Source organism: Peromyscus leucopus, chromosome 8b, assembly GCF_004664715.2.
Source record: "Peromyscus leucopus breed LL Stock chromosome 8b, UCI_PerLeu_2.1, whole genome shotgun sequence".
NCBI classification, from domain to species: domain Eukaryota; kingdom Metazoa; phylum Chordata; class Mammalia; order Rodentia; family Cricetidae; genus Peromyscus; species Peromyscus leucopus.
This window is the reverse complement of record NC_051086.1, coordinates 34,600,813-34,627,366: the sequence shown is the minus strand read 5'-3', so window position 1 is coordinate 34,627,366 and position 26,554 is coordinate 34,600,813. Positions and strand designations below refer to the sequence as shown.

At 49.9% G+C, this 26,554-nt stretch overlaps 2 protein-coding genes across 5 annotated transcripts; one reads left to right on the top strand and one right to left on the bottom strand.

Annotated features, from left to right (window-relative positions):
- Window positions 1-1,017: 1,017 nt before the first annotated feature.
- On the top strand, window positions 1,018-7,505 carry Hnrnpab (heterogeneous nuclear ribonucleoprotein A/B). Of its 2 annotated transcripts, XM_028857239.2 has the most exons (8): window positions 1,018-1,228; window positions 1,313-1,559; window positions 2,333-2,501; window positions 3,454-3,612; window positions 3,763-3,894; window positions 5,903-6,011; window positions 6,690-6,830; window positions 7,101-7,505. In XM_028857239.2, exons 2-8 carry the CDS (start codon window positions 1,336-1,338, stop codon window positions 7,169-7,171), a joined length of 1,005 nt encoding a protein of 334 aa, XP_028713072.1. In that variant the 5' UTR covers window positions 1,018-1,228; window positions 1,313-1,335; the 3' UTR covers window positions 7,172-7,505. The 2 variants fall into 2 exon arrangements, with proteins under 2 accessions (XP_028713072.1, XP_028713073.1); XM_028857240.2 differs by lacking the exon at window positions 6,690-6,830.
- On the bottom strand, window positions 5,443-26,468 carry Phykpl (5-phosphohydroxy-L-lysine phospho-lyase). 3 transcript variants are annotated; one of them, XM_037201219.1, is made up of 13 exons: window positions 26,333-26,467; window positions 24,926-25,044; window positions 23,794-23,953; window positions 19,048-19,122; window positions 18,421-18,508; window positions 18,230-18,346; window positions 16,529-16,611; window positions 16,073-16,298; window positions 10,174-10,328; window positions 9,843-9,932; window positions 8,891-9,021; window positions 7,983-8,051; window positions 5,443-5,699 (listed from the first exon to the last, which is right to left on the bottom strand). In XM_037201219.1, the coding sequence occupies exons 1-13, from the start codon at window positions 26,425-26,427 to the stop codon at window positions 5,671-5,673; spliced, it is 1,437 nt and encodes a 478-aa protein (XP_037057114.1). In that variant the 5' UTR covers window positions 26,428-26,467; the 3' UTR covers window positions 5,443-5,670. The 3 variants fall into 3 exon arrangements, with proteins under 3 accessions (XP_037057114.1, XP_037057113.1, XP_028713070.2); XM_037201218.1 differs by lacking the exon at window positions 5,443-5,699 and having other exon boundaries at window positions 7,807-8,051; window positions 26,333-26,468; XM_028857237.2 differs by lacking the exons at window positions 5,443-5,699; window positions 26,333-26,467 and adding an exon at window positions 25,673-25,780 and having other exon boundaries at window positions 7,807-8,051.
- Between the last annotated feature and the right edge of the window lie 86 nt (window positions 26,469-26,554).

Below are 26,554 nucleotides of genomic sequence, written 5' to 3'. Positions count from 1 at the left end.
AGCCCTCTTTAACAACACCTCATACATGATTTAACAGTATTTTCCCCAAAAACAAATTGTTAGACTAGACAGGGTGGCACATGTCACCTTTTTTTTTTACCCGGAGATAGGGTTTCTCTGTGTAGCTTTGGAGCCTGTCCTAGCTCTCACTTTGTAGACCAGGCTGGCCTAGAACTCACAGTGATCCGCCTGGCTCTGCCTCCCGAGTGCTGGGATTAAAGGAGTGTGCCACCGCCGTCCGGCGAAAATACCTTATTTTTTAAAAAAAGTCTTCTAGAATAAATGAAATTAAGCCAGGCATGGTGGTGGTGCAGCATAATCCCGGCACAGAGTGGGTGAAAAAGGAGGGTTAGGAGGTAAGGCCTGTCGGCCCTGGGTTCGGTCCTCAGCTCCGGGAAACAAAACAAAACAAAAAAAAAACAAAACTCACTCATCGTTAAAAAAATTAAAAATTAAAAGCAAAACGAAACATGAATGCGATGTTAGGTATCTACCGGTGTTAAACTGAAACTGGGAACCTCACAGTCCAACGGACACGGCGCCAGACCAACACGGACCGCACCAGCCAGCATCACTGGACGGGGGGAGAGCACCGGCCTCTCCGGACACCGAGGCTTAGGAGGAGGCCGCACGGAAGGCCTCGGATGACCCTAGCACCCTTTATCTTGGAAGCCAAGAGTCGGCTACTTCCTCCGGGCGACCTTGGACTCAGGGGCTGCCTCTGGCTCATTATCCCCTTTTGAGGGGCCGGGGCGGTTAGTGTGGGACGGGGTGTGTGGAAGGGATGACAGACCACCACGTTTTCCCCGGCAGCAAGGGACACTGGAGGACCCTGCCGGATGACCGGAACTGTACGCGGTTCTGACTCGCGCGCGTTCTAAAATGAGGACAAAGCCCGCCCGGATCTAGAGCGCGCGCGCGGCAGCAGCCAATGAGACGCCAGGACAATGGTGAGTGGCGGTTGGCTCCAGCCAATGGGAATATGTCTTGTTACGAGGTGGTCCCCGGCTCCGGCATTATAAAGAGCCCCACGAGTTGGCATTGTCAGGCGGTGGCACCGCGCGGGAGGGAGCTGAGGTCTGAACCGAGGTCTGTGTACGGCGGCGGCCGAGCCGAGCGACGCCGTCGGTGGACGCGGGCGAGTCCCCGGGGGTGCGAGCGTGAGCGCGGCCAAGCCCGCGGCGCCTTCCGCGGCGAGTAGGGCCTCGCGGCGTCATCGGCGGCCGAGGTGAGCGGCCGGGCCGCGGGCGGTGGGCGGGAGCTCGGGGAGTGCCGCGGGGCCTTGACGCGCCGTCGCCGCCGCTCGTTGCAGGAGCCGCTGCGGCCTGGCCGACCATGTCGGACGCGGCTGAGGAGCAGCCCATGGAGACGACTGGCGCCACCGAGAACGGACACGAGGCCGCCCCCGAAGGCGAGGCCCCGATCGAGCCCAGCGCTGGGGCCGCGGCCCCCGCGGCCCCGGCCGCGTCTGGGGGCGGGACCACGGCCACCCCGAGCGGGAACCAGAACGGCGCCGAGGGTGATCAGATCAACGCCAGCAAGAACGAGGAGGACGCGGGGTAGGTGCGGCCGCGGGCCGCCGGGCCGCCGCCTTTGTTCCGGGGCAGCCTTTTGTTGGCGCCACGCGGCGGGGGGAGGGGCGGGTGGCCCGCCGAGCGGTGCCTGGCGCGCTCTCCGGCGGGCCCAGGCGCGGTTACGCGCACTGGAGTTTGCAGGAGTTGGCGGGGTCGACTTTTGCGGCCGCCCTGGGCTGCTCGCGCGGTGCGGAGGCTGCAGCGGGCCTCGAGGCGGGAGGCCCCGGAAGAGGAAAAGCGGTCGACCTCGACTCGGGCTGCGAGCGCTGCTGCGTCTGGGCTGCGTGGGCGGAGTTGGCGCGCGGCGGGCCCGGCCTAGCCTGCCTCGGGTCGAGAGGCGGAGTCACGGCCTGAACCCTGGGGCGCTCTCGGCCCCAGGAAACTCAAGAGTTCCTCGGGAGCGGTTCTCGGGAGGCGGGGGACGAACGAACGGAAAAGGAGCTCGCTTAGATTGAGGAGTGCAGGGCACGCTAATTTAAGCTTGTGATGGGTCATGGGTCACGTTTGTGACCAGGTTGGCTTTATTTTTTTCCCCCACACAATGTGTGGCTATACAATCTCGTACAGCTGCTGTGAATTCCAGTTGAGTCGGGATTGCAGAGTAACACAGGAGGGATTAATTTGAAAGGGGGCGCCCTCGCAGACTGTCCCATGGGGCGGTCGCTTTGCAAGCCCTTGCCAGGAAAGTGTATCCGAGTCAGACTTTTGTAAAAATCACAGCCCGCTCCTAAAATTTGTGATCGTTGTCTCCTTTTCAGAAAAATGTTCGTTGGTGGTTTGAGCTGGGATACCAGCAAAAAAGATTTAAAGGATTATTTTACTAAGTTTGGAGAGGTCGTTGACTGTACAATTAAAATGGATCCCAACACTGGACGATCAAGAGGGTTTGGGTTTATCCTGTTCAAAGATTCTTCCAGTGTGGAGAAGGTAAGCTGGGTGTTTAGCAGCAGTCTATTAGGATTCTGAGCCCTAAGGAACTCATGTGCACTGCAGTGTTTGATGGGACAAAGAGCTTAAATTCCTGTTTTGGGGGATAGTACAGATTAAGCGGGTTATATGTGAGTTAGTGATTCTGGAGGATTACAGTTCATACATACTATTTTTTTTTTTTTTTTTTTTTTTGGTTTTTTGAGACAGGGTTTCTCTTGTGTAGCTTTGCGCCTTTCCTGGAACTCACTCTGTAGACCAGGCTGGCCTCAAACTCACAGAGATCCGCCTGCCTCTGCCTCCCGAGTGCTGGGATTAAAGGCGTGCGCCACCACCGCCCGGCTCATACATACTATTTTAAAAGCTTATTGAGTGTCCCGCCTTCAGCCCTCCCTTATTGCCTTTTTTATATCCCTATGCATGGGCTTGGTGTTAAGTATTTTACTATGGGGGTTGCAAGTCCAAGATTGCTGTGTGGATAGGTGTTTTTTATATACAATTTTTTTTTTTTTTTTTTTTTTTGAGACCGGGTTTCTCTTTGTAGCTTTGCGCCTTTCCTGGAACTCAACTCTGTAGCCCAGGCTGGCCTCATACTCAGAGATCCACCTGGCTCTGCCTCCTAAGTGCTGGGATTATAGCTTTAATGGGGATCTCAAATCCTAAATCTCAGGAAAAGTGAGAGTGCATGCATTTATGCAGAGTAGAGAGGATTTCAGCACTAAATTACCCTGTGTTTGTCACTTCTGCTTTAATGAAAGGAGGTGGGTCTAAAGTTGGGACTTGTGGTTAGGAAGAGGGAGTGTAGAGCATGGACAAAGGTGGTGGGGCTTGGTTTATAGGAGTTCATCTGTATGGGGAAGTTTGGAGACCACTGGATTAGGAAGTCAGTTAAGTAAGGCCCATTTTGTGTAATTGTGTTGGTTAGAACCTGATATAATTCTGTTTTACACAGGTCTTAGACCAGAAGGAACACAGGCTGGATGGTCGTGTTATTGACCCTAAAAAAGCTATGGCTATGAAGAAGGATCCTGTGAAGAAAATATTTGTGGGAGGTCTGAACCCTGAAGCCACAGAGGAAAAGATCAGAGAATACTTTGGCCAGTTTGGGGAGGTGAGTATGGCTTGTTTCTTCCTGGTCTTTGTTGGCCTTGCCTGGCTGGAGTATTCGGGTTTAACCTTTCAGTGGTCTTTTCTTAGCAGGTTTATGTGTTCTGGGGTACTAGAGGTTTAAACCTGAGCTTTGCTTATTATGTTTTCACAGATTGAAGCCATTGAGCTTCCAATAGATCCCAAGTTGAACAAAAGACGGGGTTTTGTTTTTATTACATTTAAAGAGGAAGACCCTGTGAAGAAAGTTCTGGAGAAAAAGTTTCATACTGTCAGTGGAAGCAAGGTAAGGTCTCAGAACTGTCTTACTTGTCTTTGGCTCTTAGAGGTATAGATTAGGTTGGGTTCCTTCTTATAAGAGCTTCCTAGGTTAGTAAGACCTTAGTGTTTGTCTACAGTACACAATGCTGATTTTTTTTTTTTGAGACAGGGTTTCTCTGTGTAGCTTTGTACCTTTACTGGGACTCACTTGGTAGCCCAGGCTGGCCTCAAACTCACAGAGATCCGCCTGGCTCTGCCTCCCGAGTGCTGGGATTAAAGGCGTGTACCACCACCACCCCATGGTCTAGTTCTTTAAAGAGAAGCTGAACTGGAAACAGCTGGTTCATTGGCTAAGAGCACTGGCTCTTCAATAAGACCCTGCTCCATTCCTAGCACCCCTGGTGGCTTAAAACCATCTGTTATAAGCCTGTAACCACAGCTCAAGGACTCTGCTCTCTGGTGGCCTCTGTAGACACCATACACTGTATGCACAAGCTGCATTAATAAAAACCAAAATGGGTGTAAGGATGCAAAGGGGAAGCCAGGCTCCTGTGAATAGAACTGCTGACTATATTCTTTGGTGCTTGATTTAGTGTTAGGGATGATAGTGTACAGCCCAGGGATTATGAGACTTGCAGTGGTCTTCCAGAAGGAAGATTCTAGAGCTCAGAAATTTCCATCTGTAGTGATGTTTTTCCTGCTCCAGAGCTTCTCCCATATGGGTGTGCTTTAGTCAACCCTACTGTAGGCAAAAACCTAAAAAGCTCCCTGAAATCCTGGAACTGACTATAAAGGTGGAGTCATGTTTAGTGGAGTGATAGATTTCAAGTTGGTTAGGAGGGTAGAAGGTGTGGCTCGTGAGTTGAGCTTACTGGAGAACTGGAGTAGCAGCCAGATAAGGTAGGGTGAGGCTCCAGGAAAGTTCTCTCCCTCTCATTGGAAGTTTCAAAAGCTTGGGCTGGGGATTAAAGCAGATAGTTGGGTGGGGCATTCTTAGTTATTCCAAGGACAATGACTTATTTTTTGGTGTGCCCTAATGTGAAGTAGTAGGAAGAGCCTTTTGAGCCCTCTGTGGGAGTGAAAACTGCTGTTGGTGTCCTGCACCCCCTTTGAGATAGGATTTCTTTGTAGTCCACGCTGTCCTGGAACTCACTTTAGACCAGGCTGGCCTCAACTCATAGGCCTCCCACTGCCCAGTTTATTCAGTGTCTTTAATGCAGTAAGATAAAGTGTAAGGCATAGTGTGGTAGGAGAATAACATGCATCTTCCCGCCCGCTTTGGAGACAGCATCTCACTGCTGTCCTGACAGGACTGGAGCTCTTATGTAGAACCTGCTAGTTTCAAACTTGAAGACTTCTGCCTGCTTCTGCCTCCAAGGTAGCTGCGATTAAAGGCATGTGCCATGCCTAGCTCGATTTTACTTTTATGGTTTTTCCCAGACAGGGTTTCTATGTGGTTTTGGTGGCTGTCCTGGAACCCACTCTGTAGACCAGGCTGGCCTCAAACTCAGAGATCCACCTGGCTCTGTCTTCCTAGTGCTGGGATTAAAGGCATTTGTTACCGCCTCCTGGCTTTTTTTTTTTTTTTTTAAATGGGAGTGTGTCAGGACTGTCTTTAGAAGCATACACTGTTAAGTAGAAGCATTTATGTCTCCTTCAAAGTTTTCAGGCATAAAAGGGAGTCTGACTGGGTCCTATTCCGATTTAGATGTGAAGCTGATCTCAATAGACCAATGCTTAGAGAGTAGGGTGGCAGGCAGTATGACTTCCAACACAGCCTGGAGGTCAGTTTGCCGTCCTGTTAGGGTATTTGAGTAGGATGAATATCTTCTGTAAAAAGAGAAGAGTTAAAAAGATTAGTACTTTCAGCCCTTGGGAATTCTGACCTTGCCCAGTATGGCTAGCTTCTCCAGTTAACCTGTTTGCATCCCTAAACTTTTGGTTTGCTGTGGCTGGAGTAGATAGAGGTCTTTGCAGCATCCCGACCGTGAGCTGTCCCACAGGACTTGACCCAGTGTCCTCTTGGCTTTTAGTGTGAAATCAAGGTTGCCCAGCCCAAAGAGGTGTATCAGCAACAGCAGTATGGCTCTGGGGGCCGAGGAAACCGCAATCGAGGGAACCGAGGCAGTGGTGGAGGTGGAGGTAAGTGGAAGCTGGATGAAGACTTTCCCTGCCTGCAAGGAGCTTTCTGTGCCTATCTTGGGATTGCCTCTTGGTGTTCTGTGTAGTAGGGGTGGGCGGGCCGGGTGTGAAGTGGGTACAGCTCAGGGATAGGAGTGGTTTTCCTGGGTGGAGGCTGTGTGCTTGTGCTGCTATGGCTCATGGCTCCATGGAATGAAAGAGCCTTCTCTTTCTCATTGTGCAGCTTGGGGTCCCCAGGCCAAGGGGGCATTACATTGCACTGGGAGAATGATGGGGGCACAGTGGATTGTGCTTAGCTTTGTGGCTGTCCTGAGTCTTGGTACACACATACCTGTGGGCAGAAAGGCAAAGCTGTGCCAGGCGCTTAGCTCCTTCCATCCCAGGCCCCTCTAACTCCAAAGCCTGAACTGCATCTTTTTCAAGGCAAAGCTGCCAAGGGAGGGTGGAGGTGATCAGAGGGTGATTTTTGAGTGTGAGTAAGCTTCCTATACTCCCAAGTGAAGTTATTGGCCTCCTGCAAGGCTGGGCCTAGGGCCCTCTATACCAGAACAGTAGCCTCTTGGCTTCAACTTGAGTTGCCATAGTAACCCCGCCACCCAAAGGGCAGGATTTCCTCCATCCTAGCTCCTGCGTGTGCTAAATGGTCCATGGGCCCCTGTGCCCTGCTCCCCCCCACAGGTCAGAGTCAGAGTTGGAATCAGGGCTACGGCAACTACTGGAACCAGGGCTACGGCTACCAGCAGGGCTACGGGCCCGGCTATGGCGGCTACGACTACTCGCCCTATGGCTATTACGGCTACGGCCCCGGCTACGACTACAGTAAGTAGGAGAGGGAGGCCCCATCTACTTCCTCCTAGGGGAGGCAGGTCAGATAGTGCAGGGGCCGTGCAGCAGGGGCTTTGGAGTCAGACAGGCCTGGTTCAGGCACTGGAGCTACCCCATGGAGCTCTACTCTAGTTCCTTGTGGTCAGGTGTGAGAAGCTGGTGTTGCTGTGCAGAGGTTACATTGTACATTGAGGATGTGGTAAGCGCCTGGCACTGGGTAAATGTACAGTTAAGTAGTAGCCACAACATTGTTCTTATTTCTAGGTCAGGGTAGTACAAATTACGGGAAGAGCCAGCGACGCGGTGGCCATCAGAATAACTACAAGCCATACTGAGAGGCAGCAGGAGCGGCCGACTGACGACCGCACACGCTTTGTTTGGACGCGGAGTGAACACAATTATGTACCAAATTTAACTTGGCAAACTTTTATGGCCTGTCCCATGTGCATCTTATTTAAAATTTCCCCCGGAAATCACTCTCCTGTTTACTATTCCAGAGCTCTAGTTGTAGGCAGCGTGTGGCGTCTCAGAGGCCAGAGCGGCTTTAGGGGGCTGATTTTATTATTACCAGGTTACCTTGTACTAGATTGGAGGGTCTGCTTCCTGTTGCTGCTCTGCAGCCTGGACCTGTGGACCCTGGTTGTAAAGAGTAAACTGTATCTTAGGAAACCAGTGTCACCTTTTTCACCTTTTAATTTTATATTATTTGTGTCATACATTTCCAGTAATGGAAGTGTTAATTTTACTGTACTTTTTGGTACCTTTTGGGAATCTAATGTATTGTAAGGTATTTTACACGTGTCCTGATTTTGCCACGACCTGGATATTGAAGCTATCCAAGCTTTTGAAATAAAAATTAAAAAACCCCCACGCCTGGGTGAGTGTGGGATGCTCTGTGAGACCTTGCCCAGTGTTGGAGGTGCCAAATACTCCTGGGACTAGGGTCTCCTGTAGCAGGGGTCCTTCACCTGTTTTCCTCCCTGACCTTTTCAGTCACCATTTTGTTCCTGTAGCCTCCATATCTAGAGAATGTTTTATCACATATGCTCCAAATCCTTAGATTTTATCCCATTATCCAGCAAATGCAAGTTGTAGCATTGGGGGCTGACTCCCTGGTGGAGGTGGGAATAAACAAGTCCCGCTTACCTGGAGGGTGCTTGACCGAGTTTGGCTGGATCCTCAGTGTTTTGCAACTTCTTACTTTTTCTTCCATGTCTAGAAAAAAGACCCATAGATGACCACCGATCTACCCTACATGATTCCCCATTCTCTACCTTCAGTTTCTAGAGTGCTTGGGGTGATAAGAGATTGGGTCCACCTGTCTATCCAGGCTTTTGTCCCACCATTTCCCTAACACAGATGGTCCCATGCGTGAGCCCAGAGCAGTTCTTTTAGTTAAGTCTCTAATCATTGATGTTCTATACACAAAGAACTCTTAGAGCTGTGCCAGTTTGGAACATCCACTAGGAATTGGGCTTCACTGGTTAACACTTAAGTACTGGTTTTTTGTCTGCTGAGATCTGAGCTTTGTATAACAACCACATTGGTATATAGTCATTTACAGTTTGGTAGTTTCCTTACATAAATTGAGGGAGACCTTGGACAACTCTTGACCTTGATTTAGAGGTTATGAGGAGCATTTCATTGCAGTCAGACATTCATTTTAGACCCTCAGCAATTCAGGGTGCCCCTAGCTTGACATTAGTATTTAGGGCATGCATAAGCATGGATTTTTCCTGGAACTCTAGAGTGGGCAGGGATTAAAGGTAGGCGCCACCCACTGCTGCCCAGCCTAATGTGAGGACCTTCTCTCTTTTTAAGTAGAAGGTAGCCCAGGATTATCTTGAACATCATCTTGTCCTGTTCACCTACCAAATACTGGGATCACAGGTGGTTGCCACCATGTCCATCCTGCTAGTTCAAAGACTGGTTATTTTCATGTCCAGCCCTAAGTTCCACATTGATGCTGCCTTTTAGTGCATGTAGGTAATGATTACAAAAGCCATGTTTTTGAGCTTTCCTAGGGCCTGATCCACGTTATCTAGATAGTGTACCGGTTAGAATGTCATCCAGCTTTGCTACTACATGTTGTGCATTGTCCAGGCTGAAGCACATTGGAGGCTTGAACTTCAGGACGTTCCTTCCAGGGCCATCAGTGCTCAGGAAAATGTAGTTCTCCTTCAGCCTGTAAGAACAAGACACTACAGCCTTCATTCTTTGTCCTGTAACTGTACCTGAAGATAAAAGTGGGATGAATTAATTGGTCCCCACCCAAGGTACACTGTCATTGTGCTGAGTCTGACACTGTCTGTTATGTAGCTCTGGTTGTTCTGGAACTTGTGTAAGACCAGGCTGGCCTCCAGCTCAGTCAGAGTAAGCCTCTTCTTCCTGAGTGCTGGATTAAAGGTGTGCTCTACCTTTCAGTTCCACAAGGTTTTACTAAGTTGCTCAGGCTATTCTTGAATTCACCTTGTGGACCAGGTCTTAAAGGCTCTGATTATAATCCAGCTACCATATCACCATGCCTGCCCAGCTCATTACCTCTACCTAGTCCAGGTGCTGGTGGCTTGAGAGGTACAAAATGATTACATTCTTTTTGATTCTCCAGTCTTTGTCCCAGAAAGAAAAAAGTGGGGTCAGACCCAGGGCAAAACCCAGCCCTGCGTGGGGTGACTACAATTAAGAACACTAACCTGGGTTCTGGCTTTTATATCACCTGAATTTACAATCCCCGATTCCGACTGGAGTGGTTATGCTGGCTGAGGCCAGTTACTATTGTATATAGTTAGGTGCACACATTTTACAATGTGAATAAAGAAGGCACATTCAAACCCAGGGTTTTTCATGGTTGGAGTAGGTCTGGTAGAAGGGGTGGGTGTCTCAGATTGGTTGCTACATGCTTTCAGCCAAGGATTAGGGCCTAGACAGCTGGAGAGGCTTAATTGCTTGAGGCTAAACGGACCCACAGTGTTTGCTATTTGGGGAAGGCAATTTAGGAGGAAATACCTGGAGACCAAGTATTCTGCCTCTTCAGTTGCTGGTGTCCTCAAGGTCTCATCTTTGATCAGATCCACACCGATAAAGAGCCCAGTGCCCCTGAAGGAGGTGACATCTTTACAGTCATGGTCCTTGCCTCACTCTGCCCTGGCCTCAGCCACCCCCTTCACCCTGGAGAGTGATCCTGGTGTGGGCTGAAGAAAGGCTGGGGGACCTTCAGAATCCCAGTTCCTTCTAGAGAGTGGATGTAGACATTTTTATCCCAAGGTATGAAAATGGAACAGTGCTGAACCCCTAGCAGGTATTTGGTTAGTCATGTCTGTTGCATCCAGAACCTTACCTGACATCCCCAATAATAGGATGCTTGGCTTTCTGCTGGCTGAGGTGCTCCATTAGGAAACTGCCCACATTACTGGCATGAGCCTGGAGCTGTTCTGTTTCCAAGACATCCAGGACTGCCAGCCCCACAGCACAGGACACTGGGTTGCCTCCAAACTGAACCAGGGGACAGCAATGTCAGATGCTCTGCCATGGAATTGCCACAAAAAGACAATTGGGAAGGCTATAGGCCCAAAACCTTTACACTTGGGGCTGTCCTCTTCATAAACTGGTCTCTCCTGGGGGTCTTCAACCCAGGTTAGGTATAAGGTAAGCAAGAGAGAACTGGTCCAGCCCATCCCCTGGCCTCTGGGCACCATGCATGCACATGGTACACAAAAATGCACAAATCTTTTGAAAAGCCAAACAAGCAGAAATGGGGATTGGCTCAGTTAAAAGTTCCTGCCTAAGCAGGGCAGTGGTGATGCACACTAATTCCAGCACTTGAGAGGCAGAGGCAGGTGGATCTCTTAAGTTTGAGGTCAGCCTGGTCCAGCTAGTTCCAGCATAGCCCAAGTTACACAGAGAAACTCTGTCTTGAAAAAGTTCCTGGCAAACTGGAAGCCTTGGTTTCAGTCTTGAGCACTGAAAAATCGGGTGGTGGCGTATGTCTATAATCAATGAGTTAGAGGAAGGAGAATCAGGTCCTCTTCAACTACGTATGGAGTTAAAGGCCAGCTTGGGCTCAATGAGACCCTTTCTCCAAAAAATAAAATCTGTTGTAACTGGGGAGATGAATAGTAGGTAAGACCACTTGCCACCGTAAACATGAGGACGTGAATCCCCAGCATTGATGTAAAAGGCTGGGCAGAACTGCATGTGTAATCCTAGCAGTAGAGGTGAGAGGGTAGAGGCAGGTGGTTGACAGGAGGGAAACACTGAGCTTTCATATTCAATAAGAAACTTTCCAAATAAGAGAAAGCCTTAGAAGACAACAGCCTCTTCTGGCATTCACATGTGCGTACATACCACACAGTGAAAAACAAGACGGATTGTAAGGTAAAGTGCCTGCAGAGATCGAATGATGCAGAGCCTGGGGGAAGGTGAGAGGGAGAGGACCCACTCCACAGAGTGGTCCTCCGACTGGTATGTGTTCTGGGAACACATGCAGCACCCCTCACATACAACACATATATGCAAAGTAACAAACCACAAAAGTCATAAACTCATCCCACCTGCAGGCTGAGGTATGATTGTTTGAGCCCAGGAGTTTGAAGACAGCTTCAACAGTGTGATACCCACCTCTAGTGCCAAAGTGCCAAAAAACAAAACCAGAGCCTCAAACCAGTGGAAACAAGCCAACTTAAAAAAAAAAAAAAAAAAAAAAAAAAAAGTGACTTTACAAGACAGAGGTACAATATTTGAAAAAGCTACAAGAGTCTGATAGCTTAGAATGGATTGTATTTGTCTTTCAAGTTGTATGCTGAAATCATATTCTCATTATGATGGTATTAAGTAGGACTTGGCTGGGTGGTAGTGCCTCATGCCTTTAACCCCAGCACTTAGGCAGAGGCCAGCCTGGTCTACAGAGTGAGTTCCAGGACAGCCATGGCTGCACAGAAACCCTGTCCTGGTGGGGAAAAAAGGACTGGTGGCAAACACCTTTATGTCAGTAACACCCAGGAAGCAAAAGCAGGTGGATCTCCTGAGTTTGAGGCCAGCCTGGTCTACATATTCCTGGCCAACCAGGACTGTGTTGTGAGGCCATTTTCAAAAATGTGTGTGCAGGTGCATGTCCACATGGGTACAGAGGTCAACCTAACCTTGGATATGGTGGATGTTCTTCGGAGACATCCATCTTGTTTTTTGAAAATTTCTCATTAGGCTCTGGAACAGACCAATTAGACTCTCCTGGCTGTCCAGCAAGCCCAGGAATCCAGTCTCTGCCCCCTAGCTCTGATGTTACAGGCCTGTGCCACTAAGCCTAGTCTTTTATGTGGGTTCTGGAGATTGGACTCGGGCCTCATGTTTGCAGGGCAAACTATATTATGGACTTATCCATAATATTCCATATTATGGAATTACTTGTTAGGTCCTTATTTTTGTTTTGTTTTTTTAAATTGTGTGGGAGGAGGACAAGACACAACCTAAGGGATATAGCTTATGGCAAAGTATTTGGCCTCGAGCACTGACCTGATGTATAAAGATGTCTTTTTTGTGGTGCTGGGATCAAACCAAGGGCCTTGTACCTGCTAAACATGTGCTTTACCACCGAGCTACACTTCCAGCCCACAAACATCACTGTAGACAGATAAATATAAACATTCTCATATACTGGGCAAAATGCTTAATGCCCTATACGTATTCAACTGTATTGCAAGTCCTTCTCACCCAGGATGATGATGATAATATTATTACTGGTTTTTTGAGTCAGCGTTTCTCTGTGAAACAGTCCTGGCTGTCCTGGAACTCTAGACCAGGCTGGCCTCTGCCTCCTGAGTGCTGAGTTTAAAGGTCTGTGCTACCACTGCCCAGCATACCCAGGATATTAAGTCAGCTATTTTTACATAGGGTTTTTTGTTTTTGTTTTTTGAGGTTCAGCAGTCTTTCCTAAGTATAAGCAACAACCATTTAAAAAAAAAAAAAACAACTAGACAAATTGGATCATCTAAAATGTATTTTTTACTTTTATTTTTTGAGGTAGGGCTTTACTATGTAGTGTAGACCTAGCTGACCTATAACTCACTATTATGTAGACCAGGCTGGCCTCAAATTCAGCAGTCCATTTGCCTCTGCCTTGCCTAGTTTCATATAAAACGGTAAAAATTTTCAGGCCAGTGAGATGACCAGGGAGCTCAGTAGGTAAGAGCCAGATGTACAAGTCTGGTGACCTGAGCTTGATCCCTAGAATCCAGGTACCAAGTAGCACAGAGGTTGCACGCCTTTAATCCCAGAACTTGGGAGGCAGAAGCAGGAGGATCTGAATGAGTTTCAAGCTAGCCTCGTCTCTAGAGTGAGATCCATCTCAAGACCAAAACAGAGATGATTGATAATTTATGTTTTCGTGGTTTCTCATAAATATATAAAGGAAGTGAAGACTGCTGCCAACTGGATGGATATATTCACAGAATACACTGTTGGCAGGACACTAAGCTCAACCTAGATATGTGTGCTTGCATGGGTATCTCACACAAACACACAAGAGACATGCATATACATAGGAATTTCCACAAGCACTACCAACTAAAGAGTAGAAAAGACACAACCTAGCATTTCACAGAAGAGGGAACACACGGATAGTAAGCAGAGAGGACTGTGGAAGAGGCTCAGCAGGTGAAGGTCTTATCTACAAGCGTGAAGCCAAGAGTCTGATCTCTGGGACTCACTGGGGAAGGAGAGAACTGATTCTTGCAAGATGTCCTCTTTTGTGTGCACACAACAAAGTACATAAAAATCTACTAAAACTCCTGGTAAAATTTTAAGTGTTGATGAGAAGTGGAGCATGGACGTGAACTGTAATCCTGGCACTCAGCTGGCACAGGATGATTGCCATCAGTTTCAAGGTCCATGGATTATATATTCAGTACCAGGCCAGCTAGGACTTTTCACAGTAAGACCTCACGAAACATCAAACCCCAAACAATATACTACTGGTTAGCTATTTTGACCTGTGAAGTACTTTGGAAAACATTTCATTATCTTTTAAAATTGAGTATGGACACACCCTCTGGCCCTGCAATTCCATGTCTGGGTTAATTTGTAACTGATCTTTCTGCACATGGAGAACAGACTGTTAAGAATTTCCATAGTTGTACTGTTCACAAGAAACGGAACAGCCTCAGAGCACGTCAGCAGGCATGGATGGGTCAAGTGTGGATGTTATAAAGCAGGGAAACAAGCGAGTGACTATAGATGGTTCTTGGTAATACAATGGCAGGTGAAAAATACAAAATCCTTAGAGTTCATGGGCATTATGAGAGAGTTCAGTAAAAGCAAAGCGCAGCCAAGCAGTGGTGGAACATGCGCACGCCTTTAATCCCAGCACTCGGGAGGCAGAGCCAGGGGGATTTTTGTGAGTTTGAGGCCAGCCTGGTCTACAGAGCGAGATCCAGGACAGGCTCCAAAACTACACAGAGAAACCCTGTCGGGGGGAAAAAAAAAAAACAAAACCAAAATCAAACAAAAAAAACCCAAAGAGCTACTAGAATAAAGAACATGGTTTCAGAATCAGGATAGATGAAAGTCAGAGTCAGGATCCTCCTTTTTGTCTGAGGTGACAGCTTCTCTCGGGCTCACTAATCAAACCGAGCTGGTGAGGTAGCTCAGCAGGTTAAGGTAAGTTGTGGTCAAACCTGGTGGACTGAATTAGATTGCCAGAACTCCTAATGGAAAGAGCAAATGACCTCCACACGCCAGTAGCTGCATATGCACTCATACACAAATAAATAAATGTAAAAATCTTAACAAAAATGGGCAAGTAGCCAGCTAACTAGAGGAGGGCTATACAGAGAGAAGGCTGAATTTAGCTTATGCACTTATGCCAGGGTCAGGCCCCACTGGGTCATCCGCCTTCTAGGTAACAACCCTCCCTCCCTCCACAACTGGCTAACTACTGCGCAGCTACAGATTTTGCTCTTGACTTCTCTGTCTCCATTACCTGTTCCCCAGCCCTGTGTCTACTTCCTGCCTGGGATGTCCCTTCTATTCTCACAGCAGACCATGGTATTCTGTGTCCACTAAGCTAGGCTCTCCAGTGTCACAGTCAGGTCTAGGAGTGTTTCTTGCCCTGACATCAAGCCCACCCAGGGAAGAGGCTGTTTGTCACTCGGGCAGAGTAAAGTCTGCCGAAAGCACCAGAGCAGATGCCATTTCCCTTGCTCAGACTGACCCTCATTGCCTATCTGACATCTTGCCAAATGCTGACTTCCTTAAAAGTTCAAATCGCTTCTTGTGGAAATAATGGTGAGTCCACAAGTCCGTTCCTGCCCCTGGCCAGATCCAGTCTCCTGACTCCACCTTTTTCTCTACACTGATGGCCAGAGATTTTTCCAAAGGGTACTTTAGAGAGCTCATCTCTCTCTGAAGGAAACCCTTCCTTGGGAGTCAGAGGCATCGCTCAGTGGCACAGCATTTGCATAGCACTAATAGGCCTGCATTTGGTCACCAGCGCTTTGAAACGAAAGACAAAAAAGCCAAGCCAAGCAACACACCCCCTGCAGTTTGCCATGCTCAGGAACACAGACTGTTTCTGTGATGGCAGGAGGCTCTGGCTGAGGACCCAGCCTGTTCCCACCCTGCATCTGCAGTCTCAGAGCTACCAAGCTGGCTGCCTGTGAGCTTCAGTTAGGGAAAAACCTTGGCCTCTGCTCCAAGGACAGGGAACCATCCTTCCTCCACGACATGATGTGGACCTCCTGTCTCTAAGCTGACCACGACACTCCCTCCTCTCAGGTTCTTCAGCTTTCTGACTCCAGCATCTGCCACAGGTAGGTAGCTTCTGCTGGAAGGGAAGGGACTCTTACACTCTGTGTTTTATACAATCTTTTCTGTGACAGCATTTATACTGATTTTGAAAGATGTTTTACAGTACTAAAAAAAAATCGGATGTGGGCCAGGTGAGGCAGCACACACACACCTTTGACATCAGTACTTGAGAGGCAGAAACAGGTGGATCTCTTGAGTTTGAGGCCAGCTTGGTCTACAGAGTGAGTTCTAGGCTAGTCAGGGCTACACAGCGAGTCTCTGTCTCTCAGACAGACAGACAGACAGACACACACACAAAACAAAAACCTGATGTGTAGCTTCCTGGAGGATGGCATTTTAGAAATCTGTATGCTGGGCACAGTGAAAGCCCTGAAGCCTTCACTGACTAAGGACGTGGTGACCGAGTGACAGTTAATATTGTCCTCAGATTTACTCACCGTGTTGAAGTATTCGACACCAGTGGCTTCAAATGCCCTTGACACGGCTTGGGTAGTGGCCACGCAGGCAACAGGGTGACCATTGCCGATGCACTTGCCCATGGTGACAATGTCAGGGACAAAGTTTTTCCCCTCCAGCTGGAAGGCCCAAAAGTGCTTGCCAACTCGGCCAAAACCCACCTGGATCTCATCGGCGACAAAGAGCCCTCCAGCCCTGCGAATGTGCCTGTGGAGGGAGATGGCAGACAGGGCTATGGTGAGAGACTGGAAAGGCCTGGGGTGTTGAATCTTCCATTTGGGCAAATGGCTGGCCTTCTCTGGGCCATTATTTCTTTAAGGGTGTTGTTTCAGAAACTGCAGGCAGGCTATAGTTGGAATTTGGAATAGATCTCGGGAAATCCAATTAAAAAATTAAAAGCCTGCCCTCCCTTGGGCAGAGCCTGCCCCTCTACTCACTCTGCCACCTGGGAGAAGTAGCCAGCAGGGGGAATGATCTGCCCACCCACACTGGGCAGGGACTCGGCGAAGAAGGCTGCGATCTGCGGATGAGACAGAGGAGTTTGGTGTGCCTTGCTAAGCTAATACAGGCACGCCCCTTCCTTTGGATGCTGGGTCACATCCGAGGGTGTGACTCGCCCCTTGATGCCTCCATCCTCTTGTACTGCACCAGTCAACTAAATTCACTTACACATCCTCCCGCCTCCTAAACCTTTTCTTCCCAGTCCCCATGTGGTGACCAGCAACAGGCTCACCTTCCTTAGAACAAAAATGTGGCTTCATCTTTATACCTTCCTTTAATGTGTCTTGCTGACACCCAGTGTCTCATGGCTGTCACATCTGAGTCCACTTCTTGTCCCCAGGTACTGCAGATGCAGTTTTATGGGATACCTCTTCCTGTCTCTCATATTGCCCTTGGGAGGATGCTTCAACACAGACACTGAGGTCATCATCTCTGTCCTTCTTAAAACCCTTCATCCAAGCATGTTTTCCCCACTGTGTACTCCTTTACTGCTGGTTACTCCTTTAGTCTTAGCCCAGTTGCTAGCACCATGGGCCTTGTTCTCCCAGGGTATACACTCCTGTCTGCCTCTCCACAGAATCCCCATTGACTGCCCTGGGGAGGCAGCCTCATGGTCCCTGTCTCTAGGCTGCCCTAGTGAAACATATCTGGCGTGCAACTCAAGACAGAGAACAGCCTAGTCCTCCGGTATCCTGCCTACTTGTCTAGGTCCATCTGACAACCTGCTCTACCTGGCCCCAGTCACATGGTTCTCATCTGTGTGCAGGTTCCTGTTGAGGAAGCTCTTCCTTTCCTGCCTCCTGCCTTCCCTGGAATGGCTAAATCTTACCTTTAACTACATAACTCCATAGTAACCTCCTCAAAGGAGCCTCCTTAGATCTACACTGCGCCAGCCTGGGTGCTGGGGTCCATACTCTCCAGTATATTAAAACTAGGCTGGACATTAACGAGCCTTATCGCCTCTCCACACTTGATTCTCAAATCAAAACCAGGGTCTTATTCTGCTCTTTGGTTCAGTACTGGAATTGAGTCCAGGATGTCTCATACACATATCTAGGCAAGCTCTCTGACATTGAGCTACATTCTCACCACACCCCCACCCTCCTTTTCTTTGAGACGAGGAACCAGTTCCAGCCCTGATTGGCCTAGAACTCCCTATACAGACTACACTGGCCACAAACACAAATAGATCTGACTCTGCCTCTTGAGAGCTGGGATTGAAGGTGCTGCTACTACACCAGGCTTCCCACTCTTTTTTTTTTTTTTTTAACTTTAAAAAAAAATTCCAGGGCTGGACAGATGGCTCAGTGGTGGTTGCTCTTCTGGAGGTCCTGAGTTCAATCCTCAGCACCCACATGGTGACTCACAGCCATCTATAACTCTAGTTCTTGGGGATCCAACATTCTCTTCTAACCCCCAGGGGCACTGCACACACATGGCAGACAGATATACATGTAAGCAAAACACCCATACACACAAAATACTAAAATGATTTTAAAAAATTAAAATGATTTTGTATAGAGTTTACTAAGTAGCTAGAATAACGCCTGTGCCACCAGGCCTGGGCTCATTCTACTCTCCAACTGTCTGGTCTCTCTCAGCATCTGTCCCAGAGGATTTGACATGGGTGTGGTTACCTTCCTGCCCTTCTCCTGTGCGGTGTGGATCACATGCTTCACCTCACTGGCATAGGCCTCTGCTGGATTGGGGTGGTCTTCTCGATAAGGGCCCCGGTAGGTGTCTGGGAGAGGAGCCTGTAGGGAGACACTGCCATGTCAGCTAGGTTTGGGGGTGGAGACTGACCTGCTGCCGATGTAGGTGTGCATACCACATGGACCCATTCCTTCTGGCCATCCAGGTCCCGGAACTTGTAGGGACTGATGTCGATCAAGGAGCTCAGGTGACCGTGGTAAGCACTGGGGAGAAGGAGGACATGGGCTTAGGCCCTGGTGGTGTTCATTCCCTGGATCAGCCCGAACCACTGTCTATCACTTTTGAAGATAAAACATAGGGGAGGGCAATCTTTCTTACTCAGGTACGAGTCCTTGAGCTGGGGACGAGTACAGGCTTGAGTGGCTTCCTGCAAGGCCACTTACTGGCATGCCACAATTCTAGTCACCTGACCACTCTGGGCTCAGTTTTCCCTTCTGTAAAGTGGGGGCACAGGGTTCCAATCCATTTTAAATCTCAACTGGTCTCTAATGGCCTTTGGTCTCTAGTGCAGTCAACTGAATCTTCAAATGCTGTGGGGATGATTTCACTCCCCAGCTGCTGTTCTCTCAGAAAGGTGGACTGAAGACCTCCAGGGAAGTGTCACTGGGGTCTGGTTTTCATGTCACACTGGTTTCCAGTGGCCCTCTATCTGCCTCGTCTCTGCTTAAGGCCCCAAAGTCAGAACCCTTACAGGCCTGTGGAGCCCAGGCTCTGGAGAAGCAGGGTCGTGAGTTGTACTTACTGGTCCAATACCACCACATCCTGGTGTCCTGTGTATTGGCGAGCCAGTCTCAAGGCCAGGTCGTTGGCTTCTGACCTGTGACAGAAAATACGGGCATTACTTGGAACACCACCCAAGCGCTTCCCATGGAGAAGGCTCCTTCCATCCTTGAGAGCATCTCAGGACACCATTCCCTTGGCAGCATCTAGTACCGTCTGTGTATCAGGAGCAGGGCAGAAACAGGAGGTGTCCTTTTAAAACTTACATTATGGTGCATCTGTTTTGTTTTTTTGAGAGACAGGGTTTCTCTGTGTAATAGCTCTGGCTGTCCTGGAACTCAGTCTGTAACTCTGTAGAGTAACAGGCTGGCCTCGAACTATGACTTGAACTGCCTCTGCCTCCTGAGTGCTGAGATTAAAGGCATGTGCCATCATTGCCCAGCTCTGATCTATCTCGAAAGCCAAACAATGAAAGCAGAGTGATCATTTCTGTAAGCGTCAACACTGGGCACAGGGAGCTGAAGAAAACCTACATGAAGAGGCTCCATGTAAGTAAGAGGGTGTTATGGGGTAAAATGTGTTCTTCTAAACTACTACATTGAAGCCCTAACTCCCAGTACCTCAGAATGAATTGCATGTGGCCTCATGTGGAGATGAGGCCTTTAAGCAGGTTAGTTAAAAGGAGGACTTGGGGCAACCCCAGCCCAATCTGATTGATGTCCTTATGAGAAATGGTGTGGATTCACAGATACCAGGGACATTTGCACAGACCCTGTGAGGTGGATTCACAGAGATACCAGGGACATTTGCACAGACCCTGTGAGGTGGATTCACAGATACCAGGGACATTTGCACAGACCCTGTGAGGTGGATTCACAGATACCAGGGACATTTGCACAGACCCTGTGAGGTGGATTCACAGATACCAGGGACATTTGCACAGACCCTGTGAGGTGGATTCACAGATATCAGAGGCATTTGCACAGACTCTGTGAGGTGAGTGGGAGGGTAGTCATGTGCTAGGGAAGGAGCCAGGCCTCAGAGGACGCGGACCCTGCTGACACAATGGTCTTAGACTTTTAGCCTCTAGAACTTTTGAGAAAGTAACATTATTTTTACTTTGTTTTTGAGATAGGATCTCTCTCCATAACCCTGGCTGTCCTGGAGCTCACTGTGTGGCTTCAAACTCACAGATTCCCCTGCCACTGCCTCTCAAGTGCTGGGATTAAAGGCACCACCATATGTAGCCTGAGAAAATACATTTCTGTTGCTTAACCTCCAAGTCTGTAACCTTTTGTTATGGTTACCTTAGCCACAGTGGGGTCAGTGATACATCTGCAAAGAGGTAATGCTTGCCCTAAATCCTGAGGAAGATTCTAGGACTCTGGAACAGAACTACAGGCCTTGTTCTGTGTGGTATACTCAGGCAACAGAGGGAAGGAAGCCAGGCCAAGGAAGCCGGGGCAGAGAAGTGGAGAGATATGCAGGGCCGTGTTCTCATGACTGAGGAGGAGCCTGGCTGTCTCTTCAGCAGCATGCAAAGACAAAAAAGAGACTATGAAGCAAAGAAAGGGTGTGACTCTGGTCTCATTTTAGGAGGCAGCCTCTGGGTATTTCTAAAGGGAATGACGTGAGAGTGAGGAAGCCCTGTAGGCTGCCTGGGTGAGAGCCATGAGGATGAGCTAAAAGAAATGACCCTGGGTCAGATTACGGAGGACTGCATGTGGAGTTTCTTCCAAGCACACACAGGTGGCCCATGCCTTTACTCCCAGCACTTGAGAGGCAGAGGCAAGTAGATCTCTGAGTTCGAGGCCAGCCTGGTCTACAGAGTGAGTTCCAGGACAACCAGGCTGTTACATGGAGAAATCCTGTCTTGAAAAACCAAAAAGAAAACAAAAACAAAACAAAAAATTACAAAAACCCAAAAAAACAGCCGGGGTGGTGGTGGTGGTGGTGGTGGTGGTGGTGGTGGTGGTGGTGGTGGTGGTGGTGGTGGTGGTGGTGCAGCATGCCTTTAATCCCAGCACTCAGGAGGCAGAGCCAGGCGGATCTCTGTGAGTTCGAGGCCAGCCTGGTCTACAGAGCAAGATCCAGGATAGGCAACAAAACTACACAGAGAAACTTTGTCTTGAAAAACAAAACAAGCCGGGCAGTGGTGGCGCACGCCTTTAATCCAGCACTCGGAGCAGAGCAGGTGGATCTCTGTGAGTTCGAGGCCAGCCTGGACTACCAAGTGAGTCCCAGGAAAGGCGCAAAGCTACATAGAGAAACCCTGTCTCGAAAAAAAAAAAAAAAAAAAAAAAAAAACAAAACAAAACAAAAAACAAACAAAACCCCAAACAGCAAAAACAACAGCACCCCCCAAAACCCAAAACAAAACAAAAAACAACCATCCAAAAAAGAAAACAACAAAAACAACATCAAAAGAAAAACAAAACAAACAAAAAAAAAAAAACAAAAACAAGCACAAAACAAAAAACCATACAAAAACCCAGGTCCCCTGGAAAATCAGCCATTGTCCTTAACTGCTGAGCCATCTCTCCAGCTCCAACATCTGGGTTTGTGAAACAGATTTTCCAGTCACCAGCACATGGATGACTTTTTTGTTGTTGTTTTGAAACAGGGTTTCTCTTCGTTAACAGCCCTGGCTGTTCTGGATCTCGCTTTGTAGACCAGGCTGGCCTCACAGAGATCCACCTGTCTACCTCCTGAGGGCTAGGATTAAAGGAGTGCACCACCACGCCCAGCTCATGGAATTTAAAATTCCAAGCAGATAGATGAAATCACAGAGGGGGAAGGAAGGATGGGACTTGTCTACTGAACAGAGGAGGAGTAGCGCCAGCAGCTGGTAGACACCAGAGCCTGGAAGCAAGAGGAAAAAGCCTCTCTAGGGAGAATGACAGCCGTCAAACTGCCGAGAAACAGGTAAAGGGGGTAGAGAGGTCACAGGACTTGATAGCATAAAGTCACTGGAATCCACACAGAAGAACTTGGTGGGCCAGGCAGTGTTGGCACACGCCTTTAATCCCAGCACTTGGGCGGATCCCTGTGAGTTCAAGGCCAGCCTGGTCTACAAAGTGAGTTCTAGGAAAGGCACAAAACTACACAAAGAAACCCTGTCTCCAAAAACAAAAAAAAAAAAAAAGAACTTGGGGGAGGGAGACACCAGGAACTGCCTCCCCTGTGCCCATCTCCCCGTTCTTTACAGAGGGTTCCCAGTTTGGCTCTTCCAGCTCCTAACCAGCTCCCCACTTCCTCCCCTCCCCCACCTTTTAACACTGTGGTACTAGGGATGGAAAAGCCTTGTGCACACTGGGTAAGTGCTCTACCAAGTCCCTGCAGCTGCTTATCTGTGAAATGAAGATAGTAAATTCTGCTAGATTCTTTAGGAGACTGAAGCCTGTAAGGGGCCATGGCACCTGTGGCTGCTCCTATAACCCAAATGCTATCTGTTGGAATGTTCTTTAGACATGTGGGTCACCTTCCTGATTCTGTCATCGCTGCCACTCCCAGTGCAAGGGCCCAACACTAGCCTCTCTTCATCTCGCCATCATGATAGCATCACTTGCCTGATTAAAACCCTTCAGGGGGCCGGGCGGTGGTGGCGCATGCCTTTAATCCCAGCACTCGGGAGGCAGAGCCAGGTGGATCTCTGTGAGTTCGAGGCCAGCCTGGGCTACCAAGTGAGCTCCAGGAAAGGCGCAAAGCTACGCAGAGAAACCCTGTATCGAAAAACCAAAAAAAAAACCCTTGGTGGGGGCGTGGCTGGAGAGATGCTCAGCTGTTAAGAGCATCGGCGCTCTCGTAGAGGACCTGTTTTCAGCCCCCCACATGTAAGCTCACAGCTGTCTGTACTGCGGTTCCAGGAGATCTGAAACCACTCCACAGCCTCAGACACGTACACCGTGTATAGACATGTGCAGGCAAATATATTGAAAACATCAAACACACATATTAAAACAAACATTGCCGCAGTGGTGGCGCACGCCTTTAATCCCAGCACTCGGGAGGCAGAGCCAGGCAGATCTCAGTGAGTTCGAGGCCAGCCTGGGCTACAGAGTGAGTTCCAGGACAAGCTCCAAAGCTACACAGAGAAACCCTGTCTTGAAAAACAAAAAAACAAACAAAAAAACATCAAAAACACTACCACCACCAGAAAAAAACAAACCAACCCTCACCCCAACTCCCTATAGCTTTCTAGAGGTCTTAAGAGAAAAGCACCTTCCCCCACTTGGTTAAGGGACCGCTCACTCTTTCCTCTTTTGGGTCACCAAGCATGCCTTGCCCCTTCTTGTTACAGGGCCTTTGCCCAGGCTGTGCCAGGGCGGTGACCAACCTTGACGAGAATACTTCGGGGGCGGGGGAGGGGCAGCCTCCTCCCTTAGCTGCCACCTCAGGAGCTCTTAGCATCTACACAGGGGCACAGTCAAGTCAGGTCCCTGGCTGCTTCTGGGCCCCGTTACTCTGTGTTCTTGCTCCAGAAAAGGACCCTTCCGTAATGTCACTTTCTCTGAAGAACCATCTGATGTCCCGTAAGCCTGCTGAGCCACACCTGATGGCGGAATCGGTAAGGAAGAACTAAAGAAATCCGTGAGGAGACGATGGTGTCCTCTCCAGAGGAAGAACCTGGAGCCCACAGGAAAAGCTCCAGAGCCTCTCCCTGCGGTGGCCCCACGGCCCCAGGCAGCTTTACTATGCTGCACCCACCCGGGTGGCTTTCTTCTTGGCATTTGTCTTCAGCAGGGCCTGCTGGCCGCGGTTCACTTACCCAGAATTCAGGAAATAAAACACGGAGAGCGCCTCCGGCAGGGTCTCCGACAGCCTCTGGGCATAGTCCACGATGTTGTCGTGCAGGTATCGGCTGTTGGTGTTGAGCACCAGGTTCTGCTCATGTGCGGCCTGGACCACGACAGGGTGGCAGTGCCCGACTGCAAGAGGGTCACCTCCATCACATGGGCGACTCCACTCAGCCAGCCCCACCAGATCCCCCCTCAGCTCGGTCTGCAGACCCCTCCAGGGGGGGGTGAAGTTAATGAAGACAGGGTGGGAAGAGGGGCGTGGCCTGGGGGAGCACAGAGATGATGTTCCGGAATGGAAGTTCTGGGAGAGATTCCAGCAGAAGGAAAAGATGGTCCTGTAGAAACACTATCTAGAAAAACCAATGTTAGCTATCTGGAGACCTTCGGCTGGAGGGGAAAGGTCAGAGGGTCAGGGGTAGGAACAGAGAGCAGAGTTAGCGTTTATCAAAGCAGTTTAACAGTATTAACACAGTTATCCAAAACACCTGAGTCAAGCTAGGTGCATTGCTAGTTGAGTTTTGTCTATTGGCCAATGAACAACAAGGCTCTGAGGACTAAGTAACAACCCCCCAGCCCCCAGACAGGGTCTCTCTGTGAAGCCCTGATTGTCCTAAAATTTGCTATGCAGACCAGGCTGGCCTTGAACTCACAGAGATCCACCTGCCTCTGTTGCTTGAGTGCTGGGAGAGTCCTGGATTTTAACCTTTATCTGCCTCCAATGTGCCTTCTAACGCACAGCCTTCCTTTCCTCCTCAGCTCTGGTGGCCCCAGTTGGTTGAATTCAGTCTCCTATAGTCCCCCCACAACAGTCCATGGGGCTGAAGGCCTGCTGTCATGACCCTGCACAGGGCCAAGGTCATGCTACATTGGTGGTCATGCCTGGGCAGGCTACATGTCCAGCTTGCTGTGAGTTCTAAGTGGAACTTGGACCCTAACACCTGAACCACTAACTCCGGCCTGGTTTAGCCTTTTCAGGCTCCTTCACGAAAATTGGGGGACCCTCTGCCCACGGATGGTAGTTCTGTTCAACCCAGGCTGCCAATCAGATGTACAGCCTCAGCCTCCTCTCCTGCCCCACCAAGGGCAAGGCGTCATACTGACCATGAGCCACGTTATTGATACAGTCCAGGAACTCTCGCCCTTGCTCATCGTACAGGTACTGCCCTTGGCCTCGGATAATCTTAACAGGATCTTCAGGAAAAAAGAGTCTGCAGGAAGAGCTGTGGGGACAGGCAAAGAACGACGGATAGCCTCGTCTAAAGACCGGAGGAGCGGGAGACTACGCTGATCACAGCCTTCCTCACTCCTTCCCAGTTTCTAGAAAGGACAAAAGCTTGCCTCCTCATCCTATGAGGAGGAGCAGGACAGGGCAGAAAGTTGCGGATACAAAGTTGTTTAAGCCTCGGTGGCCCTCTCAATTTTGCTTGCACATAACATCAGTTCCTCTAGTCCTGGCGAAAGATGCTTTCGGGGAGCTGCTCGAAGAAATGCCCCATGCTAGGAGCAGGATCTTAGCCCGGAACATTTCCTGCCATCTCAGGGGCCCTACTGCCCCTGGCTGGGGTGGGTGGCTAGCTCCGGCCACTGCCTCCTCTCCACGTGGAACCGAGGGTCCCTCTCACAGGCTAGGAGCAGACTTCCTCTAACCCTGCCTGTGACACGACTGCCCACCCCGGGCTAGGCCCAGCTCCCCTCGCAGGCAGCTGCCAGGGGCAAAGCCACCCCGGGGCAGGGGACGTCCCGGAGCCGCGGGCTGGCCCACGGCCGCTTCTAATAAGCTGAGAGAGGCGGGGAAGCCGGGGACTCGGGGCGGGCGCTGGGCGCGCCTTCCAAGCCCGCACTCGGTACCTGAGCAGCCGGCGCCTCAGGTCCAGAGTGGCCGCCTTGGCGCGCGAATCCGCGGCCATCTCGCCACGCTGCCAGGCAGGGCCCAGACACTGCGCGCTTGGCCCCGCCTCCGCCGCTACGTTAGCCCCGCCCCCGCCAGCTACGTTAGCCCCGCCTCCGCGTTAGCCCCTCCTCCGCCGGCTACGCTGGTTTTGGTCGGGGCTTCAGTCCTGGCCCTGCTCCCAGGGGCGGCCTTCCTGGCATTCACTTATTTAAGCCAACCCCCGAGCAAACTGGTTTGTGATTCACGCCGCCGCACGCGGATGCTCTGCGCTGGCTCAGGGTCGTACCTCGCCCTTCTCTCCCACCCCTGAGATTTCCCTCCCAGGAACGTGTCCCCAGGTCGCCCCGTTGAGCCGGACTCTGGACTGCGGCTGGGCACGGCCAAGCAGGTTGCCCTTTCTGCTCTTTAGAGCGTGACTCCCTGTGAGGGTAATGACTGGCACCTTGGAAGGACGCAGGCTTTCCCAGCCCGGTCACAGGAGAGCTCCGGGCCACGGTTGCGACAGTCCACGGAGAGATCACTAGATTCTTGCTAGGCCCAGGCATGGTGAGCTTGACATGTCGCTACAGGAAGAGAATCTTGCAGTGGGCAGATGGGAAGAGGGTTGGTAAACTTACGAGTTCTTCCTTATGTGCTGTCCAGGAAACAGGCCCAGAAAAGAAAGGGTTTTGCTCCCAGACACACAGTAGTAGGCCTGCTGCAGAGGCTGCATTAAATCAAGGCCTCCTGAATTCCTAGCACACTGACTGACAAGAGGCCTCTGCGACCGGTCGGGGAGCTGGGAGAGCAGAGATACTCCCTCGAGGGTTGGGCGCTGGGACGGGTTACCTCGATGATCC